General features: G+C 36.4%; 1 protein-coding gene across 1 annotated transcript in view; it reads left to right on the top strand.

The window, feature by feature from the left end:
- The window catches only part of MYO16 (myosin XVI), a 267582-nt gene that overhangs the window by 30013 nt on the left and 220155 nt on the right, over positions 1-17414 (top strand). Inside the window, exon 3 of the mRNA XM_066313833.1 lies at positions 38-181. Within this exon, the coding sequence (XP_066169930.1) occupies positions 38-181 (144 nt within the window). The remainder of the gene's footprint in view (positions 1-37; positions 182-17414) is intronic.

The following is a 17414-nucleotide window of genomic DNA, read 5'->3' as shown; positions in this document are numbered from 1 at the left end:
GAAAACACCATCCCTAATCTGCTCTTTTTTCTTCTAGTGTGCTCGCTACGATAATGCATTTGCTGCAGAAATTCTAATTGACAGAGGAGTAAATGTAAATCATCAAGATGAGGATTTTTGGACATCAATGCATGTAGCCTGTGCCTGTGATAATCCTGATATTGTCCTGCTACTGCTACTTGTAAGTAAAGCAAGCCAATGCATTGTGTGCTTGAAAAGGAGACAGAATGTAGCACCCTAACATCTGAAACTTCTGTATGAATGCAAGATATTGCTACTAATCATATTAGTGAAAACATATACAGTGTTTGGTTTTTCTTGACATTGCTTTGGTGCTCTGGATTTTTAGAAGGCATTTTTAGGACTTCAATGAGAATAAATTGCCAACATCAATGTCAAATATCTGCTATTTCTCCCCTGTGGTCCGGAGCTTATATCTCTGATAAGCGCTCAGTCCCAAATGGGGTATTCAGATAATTTCTTTTCTTTTCTCCTTGTCACTTTCTATTAAGGGCTGAGTTCTCAGACAATCTTTTAAAAAGCTTCCTCTGAAAAGCAAGTGTTGGCTCACTTACACTCAGTATTCACAAAATGTGTTTGTGGACATAGTAAAAATGAGAAAAATCAATATTTGTATAAACAACTTTGACTTTTTAATACTGAGTCTGCCCAATATAGTAATAGATATGGCATTCAGCCTTTGGAAAGAGCAGTAGTGTGACCAGGTGGCCAAGAGGGCCAAAGGCATCTTGGCCTGTATCAGCAATAGTGTGGCCAGCAGGACCAGGGCAGGGATTGTCCCCCTGTATTCAGCACTGGTGCAGCCACACCTCAAATCCTATGTTCCATTCAGCCCCTCACTACAGGAAAGACACTGAGGTGGTGGAGCAGTCCAGGGAAGGGCAACAGAGCTGAGAAAGTGCCTGGAGCACAAGTCCTATGTGCAACTGAGGAATTTGAGGTTGTTTAAGATGGAGAGGAAAAGGCTCAGAGAAAACCTGAAAGAAGGTTGTAGCAAGGTGGGGGTTGGCGTCTCCCACCAGGCAGCAAGCAACAGGACAAGAAGAAATGGCCTCAAGTTGCACCAGGGGAAGTTTAGATTGCATATTTGGAAAAGCTTTCTGTGCTGAAAGAGTAGTCAATATTGAATAGGCTTGCCCATAGAAGTGGCAGAGTCGACATCCCTGGAAGTATTTAAAAGGTGTGTAGATGTGACAGATGTGGGCATGGTTTAGTGATGGACTTGGAAGTGCTGAATTAATGGCTGAACTCAATGATCTTAAGTTTTCTTTCCACCCTAAATGATTCTTTCATTCTGCTTTATGCTTCCATTCCTAGGAACACAAACTCTAGTTTTATGCAATGGAACTAATGCAGCTCTTTCTCTCAGTTCATGTGATATTGCTCTTTAAAACAGTAGTGCAGAAACAGTTCACAGTCTAACTTTAAGTTTTTTAGTCCTTTTGTATAATTTTAAATTTTTTATGTTTTAAACAGATTGTTGCAAGGTCAGAGTTTCTTGTCATACTTATATTTGTATTTCAGTGTTACAAGTAAAGGGAAGGGAGATATATTTTTGGACTGTATACTTGATAACACATTTGATGAAATCTCTTTGAGAGATCATTTAGTCCATTCCCTCTGCTCAGACAAGCCAGGCACACCAGCTTGCCCAGGACCAAATTTTCTAGAATGGAAAGTCCACGTACTCACTGGGAAACCTGTATAGTAAAACAAACAAACAAACAAAACCCAAAAACCCCACAAAGAATGAAAAAAAAAAAAAAGTCAGATACATCTCATTATAAACATCGTCATTATTCACAGCCAATAAAGGATAAAAATTCCAGGTTGTGTTTTATCTCTTGTATTACCTCAATCTGTCCAGTGTAGATAACTCTGAAGCATATGTATCCTTTGTGTTCCACATGTAATGCTAGACTGATTAATAAATTAGAGCAGAGTAGTTTATTTATAAAAATTCTTATACTATGGGAAACTCTTATAATGGGGAAATTTTCAGAAAATCTGAATGCAATGCTGTTGTCATTAGTAGGAATATTTTAGGTTATAGAGGGCACTTGTAAAATTTTCCTTGCCCATTTTTGCAAGAAGCCTGATTGAATTAAACTTCGAGTATTTCAATACAGGGTTATATCCTAAATAATTTTCCAGTGTCCATCATTTGAATGTTTTTTGATTTGGTTGCTGTTTGTTACAAGCTGCCTTCATCTGAAGGTTCAAAGTTTTCTGATAACTTAGTTATCTACAATATTGGGATTTCACTAAGCAGGGGTACACATATGTGTTTTTTGTCAGATAAAATTTGAATTGTCTGTATTATCTACAATAACTTCTGGAAAATTTGCCCACATTTAGGTAGTCAGCACTTTTAAAGGCATAGTTTCCTTGACTAAATAAATAATATCTTCATATTCTCCCTTCTAGAGTCAAAATAAAGATTTTTAAATTTTGACATTTAAAGAGATGCCAGAGAAATGGAAATATTCTTAGGTTAGCAGTAGGTTTTCAACCATCATATTAATGTTATCTTTAATAACATTTGACAAAGTGAAGATGAAAATTGAGGTTAGAGAGACTTATTTTTCACAATTCTGAATTGCCTTTGTGTGAGTAATTCTTATTAGAAATTACTTTGCCTTGAGGTTAGTGTTTCATGGACCGAGTCTAATGTGTAGCATAAGCCTTGAAAATGCCAATATGAGCTACAGTCAGCTTCTATTATGCCACAGTTTTGTTTTCTGGAAGAAAAAATAACACTTCTTGTTAACTTCATTATATACTTTAAAATAAATATTTCTTCTAGATTGAATTTATAGCCCAAACAGTACCATATTTTCTGTTTTAAATATGTGTCCTAAACCACAATAGCGTAGTCCTTTAATTGTTCAGTTCAGATTCCTGGGAAACTGTCACAGAAGCCAGTAGAGATTTCCTCAGTAAGGACTTAAAACATTTCTTGAAGGGGGAGTAGGAAAAAGGAAGAAGAAAAAAAAGAAAAAAAAAATTATATATGTAGATCCCAGAATGCTATCAATGAAGATTTGCTTAAACTCTCCCAGTTTCTGACTTCACCCTGCTTTTGGAGGTCTTCATTTTTCTCTGGCTGAGGCAAGGTAGTGACTTGTCATTCATCATCTGAACTGTGGTAACTCACAGTTTCTTTGCTCTGGTGGATGTCAGTGACAAAATCAAAGCTAATTCACAACAAATTAGAAGGGGCTGTAGCTGTTTGAAATGTGGTAATCTGCTGTCATGTCCTGTTGGAAGGATACTGGAATTGTAAGTACTGCTTTTGGAATAGATGCAGAATGAAATGCTTGAAGCTATTTGTTGTGGTTTGAAAACAAACCGAGTGAGAGGCTCCAAGTCAGAAATACAATTTAATTAGAAGAAAAGGAATAAAATAAAATAAAATAAATGCAATAATAATAATAAACAAACAAACAAACAAAAACCCAAAAAAAACCCACACCAACCTGACAGAGTTAGAATACAACATGATCAGGGTGATGGAAGTAGTCCAGGCGAGGTGGTCTTCCTGCGGCAGTGATCTCATAGAAAGGTCTGGTGGCTCTGGTCCTCTGAGAATCCAATGGGTAAGGGCTGCTTCTACTGTTCCAAATCTTAGCTTATAACCAGGTGAGAATGCTTGGCTCCTCCCCATGGGCAGAGCATCTCACAGTGGGATGATGAGTCATACAGGGGCTCCTTGATGGCCCATTAAAGAGAGATAACTCCCGGAGGGAGTTATCTATGAGTCATGCACAAGGCATCGATGGGCCATTAACTGAAGATGGTGATAGAATACATCCTACACTACAACCCAGGACACTATTTCTTTCCATAATTTCCAACACTTCGCCCTAGATGGTATTGTTTTCCAGGGACATATATTCATGTCCTTTCAGTTTTGCAGCTGTCAGCAGGACATGGGAGGGCCCTGGACTGTGCAGCCAGGAGATTCATCCTCCTGTGTGTGCTGAGCAGTTGGTCAATGAGGAGTGTGCCCTGGGGCAACCGCTGGTGCACGGGGAGAGGCAGAGATCAGGTTGATCTATGGGGTCTGGCTGCCCTAGGTGCCATGAGGTGGGAAAGGTCACATTTATCAGTCACTGCTCTGCCACATCAGCACTGCGTATTCTCCCCGTGGCACAGGGTATTGCTTTTCATGGATTTTGCGTGAAGGAGGCTCCTGTAGCAGGTTGAAGAGAATGCTGAAGTGTCTTTCATTTAGGAACAAAGATCTGTAGGCTAATATACATTTGTGCCCACATGAAACCTCTTAAGTATGTGAACAGTGAGCAGATTTATTGGAAGAATCTCTACTCTGTCTTTCCTCACTACCTTTTGAAGGCTCAGGACTTGATGTTCTTTTAGCAGTTCCATCTGGTTGGGGTGTGGTCTTTTTCATCATTTGGGGTATGTTGCAACATTGTATTTTACATTAATTCCCTACACTTGTTCTATATTGAATTGAAAGACTAGCCAAGATTTGTACTTCAGCATCCAATGTTCTTTGTTTTATGGTACCAGAGTTGCAGAATGTCCAAGCACCAGCATTTAGATGCTGCTCCTGCTTTGTCAGCTGTAGCATGTGTTTGATCCTCTCACTGCCCTTTAAATGGCTACAGCTTTTAACTTATACCCATCTAATTGTTCCTTCACAAAAGACAAGGTTTAGCTTCAAATACTTTTAACTGATACATAAGAGTGGGCAACCTTCACTTTACTTGTGCATTGTTCATACTATCTGCTTGTCATGACAGCTCAGCCCCACACAGTCTCTCGTTCACTCCCCCCAGGTCAGGATCACAAGGGTAAAAGTAAGAAAACTTGTGGGTTGAGATAAAGAGAGTTTAATAGGGAAAGCAAAAGCTGCACACATAAGCAAAGTGAAAGAAAAATTAATTCACCATGTTCTTTCAGCAGGCAGGTGTTCAACCATCTCCTGGGAAACTGGGCTCTACTACATGTATTGGTGTCTTGGGAAGACAAATGCCATCACTCTGAACATCCTCCTCCTTCCTCCTTTTTTTTTCCCCAGCTTTATATGCTGAGCATGAGGCCATATGGTGTGGGATATCCCTCTGAACATTTGGGGCCAGCTGTCCCCTCCACTTGCTGTTTCCCCTCCCAGCTCCTTTGCACCCCCAGCCTGCATTGCTGTGGTGAGGACCAGAAATGGCCATGGCCCTGTGCAAGTGCTGCTCAGCAGCAGCTAAAATATCCCTGTGCTATCCACACCCTCTTCAGCACAAATCCAAAACACACACTGGCTGCTGGGAAGAAAATTATTCAATCCCAGCCAGAACCTGCACACATGTGGAATAAATATTGATACTGTTGCAGTTTGTATACTAACCTTGGCTTCTCAGGCAGTAAGGTAGGTAGATAAAAATATCACTTTGTAGAACCTTGCATTTTGTTTTAGTTTTTGCTCACTCTGACTGCATGATTTCTTATCATGAATAATATGTTTTAGAGGATTAACACTGGTTCACAGTCATACTGAGCTCCCATGTTTAGTTCTTTTTCTCAAGCTAACGGTGGCTGTGTTGCAAACCACAGGTTTCTTTATAACTTGCTGTTTATGACACTTCAATTTCAAAGCATAGCACAGGTAATCATGGAGCTGTACAGTTTGGCTCACACATTACAAGTTGATAATTATGATTTTTCTTTTCTAATGTGTCTTTGACTTTGGTTTGGGGATGGCTTTTTTCCCTCTTCCCACTCCCAAAGAATCATGAAATCTTTTGATGTTGAGTGACTTGAGGTTGAAGAGCAACAGAGAGAGAAGAAAGCTGATGAGGATGTGTTCTTATACTGTATACTTGACTTCATTTTACTGTCGTGAGGAGGCACCTTTTAGTGGGCAACATGAATGTTGGATTTTCACTGTCTTCAATGCAGATCTTGTCAAATGAAACTAGGAAGGTGGAGATGGCATTTTGCTGTTTGTACAGCATGTGACACAGTAGAGATTTATTCCTTATTTATTCTTCCCTAAATCTGAAAGCATTAGTATGATAAACCTAGCATTTAATTAACTAGAAGAGATCAGTACTACATCCTCAGAACATTCTTAATACATTTTTTTAATTGACCTTACTAGAAAAAATAAGAGTACCTTCTGTCTGCTAACTAATTAAATGTTTCATCTTGTGCTTTCTGGAACCTAAAATTGAAGCACAAAATGCAATTCTGGCACAGAAAGCTGAAAGTACAAATTTAAAAAAATAAAATAGAGGCTGAATATTTTTTTCTCTCCCCTATTTAAGAACTTAGGAAAATCTGTGCTTGGCAGTCTGCAAAAGGGAGTTACCATAAAATAATTCATTAGATTTACAGCAACAATAAATGACCAGTGTCAAGTATATAATACTATCCACTGTATGTGTAATCCACTTTTGATTTTGGTGTAAAATCTTCTTTCCAAAACCAGATATATTTTTACTGGAAAACATTTACCTGAGCAGACATCTTGGTGGGAGTAGAAAGGAAGTCTTTATGGGGCTGTAAGCCTCTGTATGCTCCCCCATACAGTTGATAATGGCACATATCTGAAGTCATGTAGTCAAAAGCAGTTACATAGATATTTTGCCCTTGTTCTTTGCAACTACATCAGTCTGTGTTAGCAAGCAGAGATGAATTATCAAAATGCCATTATGTTTAAAACTTAAAGAAAGGTCTTACTAATTCACAGTTCTAGAAACAATTGCCTCCTCAATCTGCCCTCCCACTCAGTCTTCCTCAGTATGACTTCCTCCTTTGAGTCAATATGAGAGGAAGCAGGGAAGGGAAAGAATGAAGAGCAGTTAGAGGTCATGAGGAGACAGTGGCTAACAGTTTATAGTATAAATGATCATTTACCCCAAAAGAAAAATGATTCTTCTGTCTTTCTAGAGGCAGTTACCAATATTTGTAGTAAGGAAATTAAAATAGCATTTCTTTCTGTGAAAGCTGTTGGTATCTATTTGAATTCACTCACAGTTTGCAGAGGATGTGTGAGAAGTGTAGGAGGGAACTTCCAGAGAGTGTGTACTACTGGCTTACAGCCTTTCATCATTACTAGCTGAGATAACAGAGCTAACCTAGATAAAGGCCACTAATTAACTAATCTAGGTGGTACCTTTTAATGAGTTGCTGAACACCAGATGGCAACACTGTAGAAATATAAGTCTTTCCCCATAAAGGCTGGGGAAAAGGGATGAAGCTGGTTAGTCATGCAGCGTTACAGGTAGTCCTCGGAGAGGTAAGAACAGGAACCTAACTGGATACAGCAAAATGGTCAAAGGCTTTGAGCACTATCATGTAAGTAATGAGATAGCCTAGAAAAGAAATGAGGATAATATAAAGAGAAGGAAATAGCATTGAACTTCAGTTGAAGAAGTTCAATTGAAGAAAATATGAGGTTATTTCAAAAGGGGAAATAACCAGTGAAATAGAATCTGCAGTTCACTGTACAAAGAATGCTAAATCATGGCATAAATCAAAGCCCTTTTATTACATGGGAAGTAGCCACAGAAAGTAAGACTGAAGAGTCTGTAAATACTTATTTGATGTCTAGAAATCACACATATACATACACATACACTTTCCCTCTCTGCCTCCCTTCCTCCCTCCCCTCCATTCATCCTCCCTCCCTCTGTCCAGGTGGAAAATGTTTGGGGTTGGGGATGAGATTTAGGACACAGACCATGGCTATTAAGCAACAGATCTGTATATTCTGAAGTTCTTAGCATCAGAGCATTTCCAGAAAACAAAAACTTCTGGAGGTAAAGGAGAGTTAGTTGTTGAAAAAAAATATCACCCCCAGTTTTGGCTGGAGCAGATCAGGAAAAATATGCTGAGAGATGGACAACAGGCATAAAAATGGGGAATTTTGGATAAGCTTCACTCTAATTCTCTTTTTCCCTAGAGAAAGAGGCTCAAGGAATGACAATATAATGAAAATCAACATCTGAAAATCAATAAGCGTAGTTTTGTGCCATGAAGAAGATGGTCTGGGGATATTCCACCACTGGGGGATATTTGTAGAAGGTGAAATTCATTCTTTATGCCAAGCTTAAAGTGCTTGAATCACGGACATAATTATTCTGTGAGTTGTTCATGGAGTACCTGGGGAATTGAGGAAAACTGTTAGTTAAATTGCAGAAGTGAAAAGCTGCTTGGTAGTGAAGAACTTGGTAACAAGACAACAGCCTAGCTGTTAATGGAGAAATGGGCCTGAGAGCTTCTGAGGTTTCATTAGGATTGGTCCTATGATATTATTTATTTAGAGCTTTCAGTGATAACCTTGAGACAAAAAACAGGGGTATGATAATGAAATATATTGAAGACAATGCTGTGATATCTTATCTATTTGTGTCAGGATTATAATGTCTTGCAGAAATAATAGGGTGTCTTTGAAGACTTAAGTAATAAAAATGGCTTGAAATTCCCATGTACAAATACAAGGTATGCTCTGAGCAACAGACATTTCTGTGATATGCTCAGGAACCATCAGCCAGAAATTCAGGAAAATACCTCAGAACTTTTAGTCGATTTAAAGACAATTGTATGCTGCAAACATGTAACCACAGGTAGGAAAAAAACATTCTTGGATTTGTCAGAATGAAGATGTTGCCAAGAGAAAGGGAAGAGTAGTTTTGCTACTGTCAGCTTGCAGTTACCTATCTACAGCCATGTTCAAGTATGGGAAATTGTACCAAGGAAACCTGCAAGGATAGGTGTGGGAGTAAAAAGCTTATCTTGAGAGAAGGGAGTAAAAATAATATAGTATACTTAAAGAAATCAAAACAGGGAGGTTGTAAAAATATCTGTAAATATATCAGGATAGATGAAGAGGTAAGAAAAAAGCTTTTAAAAGCTGAAGTTATTGCTGGCATAAAAGTAAATTATTTCAGAAGTGTCCAACAATAAACCTAAAACAGAAATTAAACTAAGCTTTGTTAATGTTAGGAGCTATATGTTGGAAAGCAGCATTCCATGCAGGAGTAATAGGGATTAAAAAACCCCAAGCCTGAACCTTAATCAGATTTAAAATTTATCTTAAATTTGTGAATGGGATTATGTGTTATGTGTTACCTGCATCACCAAAGCAATGCTTCAGGAGATCCATTCTAGTACATTTCCATATGGCAGCTGTTCAGAGGTCTGTGTAGATATAATTCTGATTGTGTTCTTAATACAATAAAGAAACATACAGGGGGTATTAAAAACATAATATTGTGAACAATAAAAAGCAAGTAAAGTTATATGGTAGATGTTTGATGCCTGTCAGACTATGCTAAATTTCTGTAGCCCAAAAACAGACAAGAGAAAAGTTCCTGGAAGAACACAGTTGAGAAAGAGAAGTACTGGGCAAACATACTGTTTTTCAAGCATTTGAAATATTTCTGTTTGGTTTTAATACTCTTTTTGAATATTCAAAAGCAAAATACATAATGGCCAAAGAGCATAAAATCAAAGAAAAAGAGGGCTTATTTTTTTTTCTGTTGAGAAGAAACACCAAGGCCACAAAAGCTAGATGTTTAGTCTTTGGAAGTAAGTTGAGAATGGCATATAGATCAGTAATTATTGTGTGCCTCAGAAGTATTTATTTTTTAAAAAAACATTCTGGATTTTCAGTGAGAAGAAGGATGTTTTATTATTTTTTAAAATGTTAATAAATTCTGTTTCCAAAGGGCTGACATCAGGGAAAACGGACTTTTCCTAGCCAGATTTCAATTAAAAAATGTGTTTAATTCTTATATGGGATTGGAATTCTTATATGGCATTCTTTCATTTGGATCTATATATCTTTGTGAGGAATGTTTTCCAACTGTGACAGATTTTGACATCAAGTATTGAAGTAAACTGAACTTGGAACCAGACCTTGAATCACCATATCGTTAGGATTTAAGCCAATTTTTTAAAATTAAGTATTTAACCAAATTTTTCTTATTTAAAATATAATAATAATAAAATAAAAACATACCATTAATGAATAAAATAAAATTTATTTCATATTATTTATTGGGATAAGAGCTGACCCTGAATGCTAAAAAATCTCCAAACCACTCAAACTAACAGCCTTCTCTCCCAGTTGTATATGGCTTTTTGTGTGTTTTCATTTCAGAAATACTGGAATGAAATATCACTATGGCACCTTTCCTAATGCATAATTTAGAAGGGCTTGGGAGCATGAACCTGTTAAAAAAAATAAAAATCAAATGAACCTCCAAGGATTCTTGAATTTCTGAGCTAGTAGGGGAAAATGCAGCACCGATACAATTTATCGAAAGTTCAAGGACAACTTCCCTTGATATGCCACCATAAAGATTGATGTGTAAAATCATTGGAAAGAAAACTGCTGCAGGAAAAACTGGCTTACTTATTGACAGCAGATGGTTTAGGTAAATTGTAACAGTGCAGGGGTGGTGGACCTAATAAATGAGGTGATGTGAAGGTCATTAAAAGACTCACATTTACACATGTGTTTGAAGACTTTTCAGTTAGAGTAGGAAAGGCGGAGAAAAAGTATTGACTTTCCAAATCTAGAATAATTGATGTAGACCATGTGTGGAAAAATAGGTAATCCACTTCAGTGTAGAACAATATAAAATAATGAGATTCATTTGGATGGTGAAGTGCAGGAGTTAAAGTCATGAAAAGGAAAATAATGCAAAGTTGTATGTGCTTTATTTTTTCTGTTTTGATAATGAGCTTCAGCAAGATGTGGTTGCTGTCTGCAAGGATGAAAGGCTAAAAAAGTTAGAAAATGTATAGAAGCTGGATATGAAAGCACAGAAGAAAACTAGCTTTTATATTATTTCTGAATGACGACTGTATGTTCAGCTATCTGAAGTTGAAGTTTATCAAATCAAACTTGTCTTAAATTTCAATTACTCCCATTAAAAACTGTGATATATTGTGAATTTTTAAAACACACTAAATAATGCTTTTCCAAATGTTAAATAATGGAAAATATTTGTTGAATTAAAGTGAATACTGCAAGATTACTTACTTACATTTATTGGGAAGAAGGATGTTCCTTAAAATTATGACAGTCTGGAAGGTGGAAAAAATTATTTTCTGGAATGAAGACCAGAGAATGGTAAGGGAATGATTATGGACAATTGTTTCTTGGCAAGGTGATAGGCAGTTGATGGATTAATGCCCATTACTTCATCATTGTGCTAAGATTACACTTTATGAACATGAAGAAAAAAAAATCTGATAGAATGCATAGATAAATCCTTGATGGATGGCATAATATTATGTCTTTGAGGTGTTTATTTCCATTTTGTGTAAAATTTCATCTCTTTTTCAATATATATTAATCCACAGAGACCAATTGTTGCAAATAGACTTGAAGTCTTATGTTTGGTTAATATATAAATGTCAGCTGTGGTTATACTTGTATTGCTAGGATTTGTAAGCATATGTTTTTCTTTTCATATAATCAATTTCAAAATTTGGCATGGACTGTATATTTTCACCACAGCTGTATTAGGGACTAACTTGCTGCAGTCCCACACAGCAAATGTCTCACACATAGTCTCACACTGACTATGACTGGAAGTTTTCTCATCTACTGCACTTTATTCATTACTCATGCACAGGAATATAATAGAGTTTTCTGGTTTTCTGGTGAGTTCTTTAATTACATGATGATTTGAGAAACCAGTTTTGTATTAAGGTGACTGGCATACTAAACTCCCTAAACAGATTTGGAATTTCACACAATGATTTGTTTGTATAAGATCTAGATTTAATTACTAACCAGCAAGACAGCATCACCCTGAGTGCAGCTTAAGCTACTGTACAGTCCCTTCCTTGCACACTTGGGAACATGCTGATCTTACAATCAACACAGTGATTCTGTCTCATAACAAAAATGCAAATTAGCTGACTTAAAATAGCAATTTTGTACTCTTACTTCCTTGCATGATACATTTATCTTTGCAGAAACTGTACACTGTATACAGCTTTCATTTCTTACATACTGTTTAATCTCTTGCTTTTTACACCAGAGACATGTAGTACAGGTTTTCTTTCTTTTTGCTGTGTGTGTATATACATCAACATAGGCTCTGACTTTTTTCCTCTGCATTAATAAAAGGTTAAGCTCTGATGTCATACCTGAAGTAGTGCTGTTGATTTATGTGTGCCATTTCAAGTGTATTTAATTTACACACATATGCATGCACATCCACACAAATATATACACACTGTACACATGCACACACATGGGTATGTGTGTGTGCTATCTCAAAATGGACTGGAGAATAAAAATCAAAACATTCAGCATCTGTATTTCCCAAGTTACATAAATACATAGACATGGATATGACAGTGTGCATGGACATTAAGAGAAGATGGCTTCCCAAACCACGGGGATTAAGGAGAAGGCTGTCATGTTAAACAGGGCCTTGTGGTTTGCCTCTAGTTAGACTTCCTACACTTATTTTATTTACACTGAACCTGTAAACTACAAGATCTTCAAAAAAAAAAACTTTCAGTCTTTACTGAGCCACGAAAATCAACCTCCTTTCTTTGCAGCCACGGGGTTGTTTTATTTGTTCTTCCCTCATCTGTGGTGGGCCAGGGGTGGAAACTCTAAATGAAGCTACTAGGCAGACCTTTCTCCTGCAGTTTTGTTTGGAGGGTGTGTGTATATGTGTATATGCATATATGTGTGTGTGTGCATATATATACTTTCCAATATATATGCATGTGTGTATATATATATACAGACAGACAGACACATAGAACTTTGTACGGTAACACATTAGTAAAACTTTAACCTCGATGTTTTACGCTTCATTTGTATTTATCAATACAGTAGTGGATCATCACAGGATGCTTCTTATCTCCATTTCGCTTACAGTAAAGCTATGCCTTACTAACTGTCCAGTTTTGTATACAAGTGACTGTTCTTGCTAACCCCAGGGAGTGATCTTTTTAATTCCTAAAGTATGAGATTTGTTTGACCTTATGTAATTACAAATTTGCTTAATGGTTATAGAGTAACTGTTAACTGTAACTGTGGTGTCAGATTAAAAGAATTTTTGACAGAAAATTCCAAAGGCTTACTCCCTGCTGTGTGAAGGAGAATTTCTTTCTATTTGTTCTAAAAATAAATGGCAATAATTCCAAAAAGTGACCTTTTGTTAGAGTATTATATAAGAATATAAGACAGGGACTGACCATTTTTCTGTGTGCCTGTCATAATTTTTAATGATTACAATTAAAATAAAATTAGAAAAAAGTGTGCTTCTGTACTGTTATCAGAGGCATTCAGTGCTCAAATAATTTCATTTTTTTCCATAAGCTCTGCTACTGATGGGAAGTTTGCAAGTCCCATGTGCAGAAACAGATGGGGAAATTTTAGTCTTTAGTCATCAGTGCTCTTTGAAGTTTCCTTTCTAATTCCCTTTTCTTGCCAAATAATTTGAGAGCTGGCAATATCAAGTCAAATACTCCTCCTTCTGTACTTCAACTACCCTTTTTTTGACCTCATTCTGATCTTTTGAATTTTTGCTGAAGTGTCTTAATAATAGAACAGAATGAGAATGCTATTCTAGGCAAAGATAACTTTTTTTTTGTTATATATAACATGCAAGTCTAGTTTTCTATAATTTCTTCAATTCTTTCATTTACCTCCACTTTCAATAAAAACACAAAAATTCAGTGAGAAAATATATTCTGAATTTTTTTTCTCTTTTTTTTTAAATGCTTTCAGATTAAATGGTTTTAAAAGAGTTAAAAGTATGTCAACTTATTTTTGTGGCAGGTGCATCCACATTCATTTAATTATTCCAAATAATTTTTTTTTTGCATACTAAGCTAAAAGGAATGTCTTCATTCTCTTAGAGCTCTTCTGATAACCCGAATGACTCATATTTTTGTCTCTTTTCTGAGAAGCCCTCACTGAAAATATGCAATATGTATTTTGAACCAGGAGGTGCCTCCATAAAGTAGGAAAGTAAGAAAGAAACCCAGTTATTGTTTTCATTTTTGTCATAGTTGGCTTTGGACATGAAAATCATAGATATATAATTCTTCGTTAGCTGCTCTTTAATGTAACATTTTTTTTTTAATTGAAGGAAACATTTTGGCAGGTAGAATATTGAAATATTGATATTGTACTAAGACAAATGCATATCTTGAGAGTAAGATTAGTTCCTGTAAATTTCTGGTTGAATAAAGTATATGTGCAGAGACTGGAGAATTGGATGTTTAAACTCAGAGGTATGTGGGAGCTCTAGAACTGAATATGTTCAGCCCAAGGCCTGTCCCACCAGAAACTGTAGATTCTTTTGCCCTACACTGTGGATAAACTAGAATGTCTCATGGCTGAATGCACATCTAGCCAATAAATGCAAGAGAAAAAATATTGTTGTTAAGGCCTATTTCCTCACAGGTATAAAACCAGCAGTGATTACATCTGAAAACATACTAAGGCTGAAGAAATTAGGGTTCAAATTGTATGGCAAAATTTAGTCATGCATTTGAGGTAGAGATTTTCATGATAAGAATGATCAGTTGAAGTCGTTGAAAAACTTTGGAATGAAGTATGGAAGTTAAGAAACAGAAATGGATACGACAAATATAATTCAGTTCTTCCAATTTCTAGTCCATCTAGCTGGACGATTCTCAGCGTTTCCGGATATTTGTGTGGAAGAAGAGAGAAAATAAGAATAGTTCCTGGTGGCAAAACTAAGTCAAGGCAATCAGACTATATTTAGCTTAGAAATGAAGACTTTAAGTTCCAAGAAACCTTGGTGGTATGTACAAGGATTCAGAGTATGAAGAACCACTATGAAAAACAACTTACTGTCTGTTTAAGATCCAGGTACAAATATGTATGCATTTAGAATTAAGACAGTGTTTCCCAATCCTCATGAATGTTGTAGATCTAGGGCGCGGAAATATTGGTAACTTGAGAAATGTACATTACTTTTTATTTGACCACTTCTGGATTAGTAGGTTTTAACTTTTTATTTCATAACTGCATGCTTAGTTATATTTTATTTTGAAAGAAGCTGTTGCAAACATGCTACACTTCTAGAGTGTTTTCAGAAGTGCTCAGTACTGGAACTGAGTGGGATTTTCTTTGCCTTTTTCATGCCTTCCAGCTGATGGGCGGAACTTAAGTCCCCATGGTGCACAAACAGATGGGAAAATGTTGGTCTTTCGTTTTCAGTCATCAGTGCTAATTCTTTTATCTCCTGCATGCATTAGTCAAACAGACTATGCCTGTCAAGCAATCTGTAATATGTGCCATGACAGCCTTTTTTTTAAAAAAACTCTATTGAAAATCTTTTCTGTGAACTGACATTGCCTACATTCTATCAATTTAAGGAGGAATATTGCTTTATTCATGAACTAAGGTGATTTCCAACATGATTGTGGAACTTTGACGATTTTAAAGTACTATTTTTTACTATTTTTTTAAGTAATTCAACAACCAAGAAGTACATTTTCAAATACAATTGGGGATTTTTGTAGACAAGGTGATCTATATACATCCAACTATGCGATATTTTTTATGAACAGACACTGTATTGGCACATACTTTTATCCTTTCTTACCCAGCATGTCACCGAGATACACACCTGGGATTTTTGGAACACTATGATATTCTTTATGCTCACTGGCATGCACCCATAAATCTTAATTTCTAGACTATAACAAGGTAGTAAGTCTGTTTTGATGAGCAATTAAGTTGTATATCCAGATTTTGCTTCCCATTTTTGCAACATGGAACCCAGAAATGCCATGAATTAAAGAACTTTTATCCACAAAGCAGCTGAAATACTTTACTTACACAAGGATGAGTGAATATCAGACTGCATTTATATGATCATTCCTTGACTGGTTAAGCAGGTACCTATGATGGAAATAAGTGAGTAGTAGTGGCATAATATAAATGTATATTAATAGAAATGCATATATTGTAGCAATTATGTAAAGGTATTGGTATAAATTTTTCAGCACTGCATTATCCCCTGATTTCTTGACAGTGTTTTTTGGAGATATGTGTTTTATCCTGTTCAGCTTATTTTATATGCCTGGAGGACGCTTATAAGGCTCAGAATTCAGCTTTGATTCTGTAGGCTGTGTTGTTACAGACATAAGGGATTGAGCTTTGTGTTTGTATTTTTATGATGTGGGTGGGATCAGGCATGCTGAAAATGAATTCAGACCTTTATTATATCACAAGTTAAGCTCATCCAGATGGCAGACAGTTCCTACTCCGTGTGAAGGAATAATTTTGGTAACGTGACAGGCATGGGTTTATAGACAGTAGCAATTCTTACCGAGTTGAAAGCCCTGAAATAGAACAAATATTGGAGGCAAATGATCATCAGTATCTTTCCTGTGGGAGAGGTGGAAAGAAACTCCTGCTGCAGGTTACCATGGATTCAAGGTAATGGAAGGAGTCCTGGAAATGGTGTGCTCGGCCAGCCCAGTTTGCAGAACTATGTTCTCTGCAAGTCCATGTAAAAGGAAGTAAGAGGCTTTTCTATTTGTATTAAGGGAGAATTTGTTTTCATGAGTAGCCTTAACATGATGCCCTACTATGAAGGAAATCAGCTGAGCAGGAGGATTTGTTCTCTTCATTTTCTCTATAGCTACACAAGCCCATGTAAGGCATGCATGAAATATTTGTTAGTGTACCTATGAGTTGTTACTTTGACTTGTGACCCACAGATTTTAGTTCTGAATATATATGTACAAGTATGGAGTTTGGGTCCTTGTTCAGATTATTTTGCTAAGAAACACTCTGGAGAGAAAAGAGGAAAATATTTTCAGTTTGGAAGCTCCCACTTAAAGAGATCCCTGTTTGTATTTCTTAAATACTTTTAGTAGTTCAAGTTTCAATGCATAAGAATTTATTGATGAAGACCTTTTATTTTGGAAAAGTTATGCCCAGGTCTGGCATCCATTATGGTTGAGGGATGGTGGTATTTTGATGTGGAACTTAACTAACTGCAAGTAATTTAACTGCTCAAGGGAATTCGTAGTTAATTATTTGTAAAACATAATACTTTGAAGCTCAAGTCATGAGCCTAGAGTTACTGAAATTTCCATTTAATAAAATATCAGGTGTGTCCCCCTCAGACTGCAGTGATGGAAATTGCCATATAAAGGATGAAGAATAGGATTTTAGAGGATTACTTTTGTACAGGTGAAATTTCTACTTATTTGCTTTTCATCAAGATGTATGAAGGGAAGGAGGCTGCTAGGGTTAGCTGTGCAGCAGGTATCCCTATTTATCCCTATTTAGAGAATGATTTTGTATCAGACACACTCTTGTCTTCCACAAAGGGAGTATGCTGTCGGTTTTTTTTTTTTTCCTTTTATTTTGGCAAGCTACATCAAGGATCAATAAA

Source organism: Sylvia atricapilla, chromosome 2, assembly GCF_009819655.1.
Source record: "Sylvia atricapilla isolate bSylAtr1 chromosome 2, bSylAtr1.pri, whole genome shotgun sequence".
NCBI classification, from domain to species: Eukaryota; Metazoa; Chordata; class Aves; order Passeriformes; family Sylviidae; genus Sylvia; species Sylvia atricapilla.
This window is presented reverse-complemented; position numbering and strand designations above follow the sequence as displayed.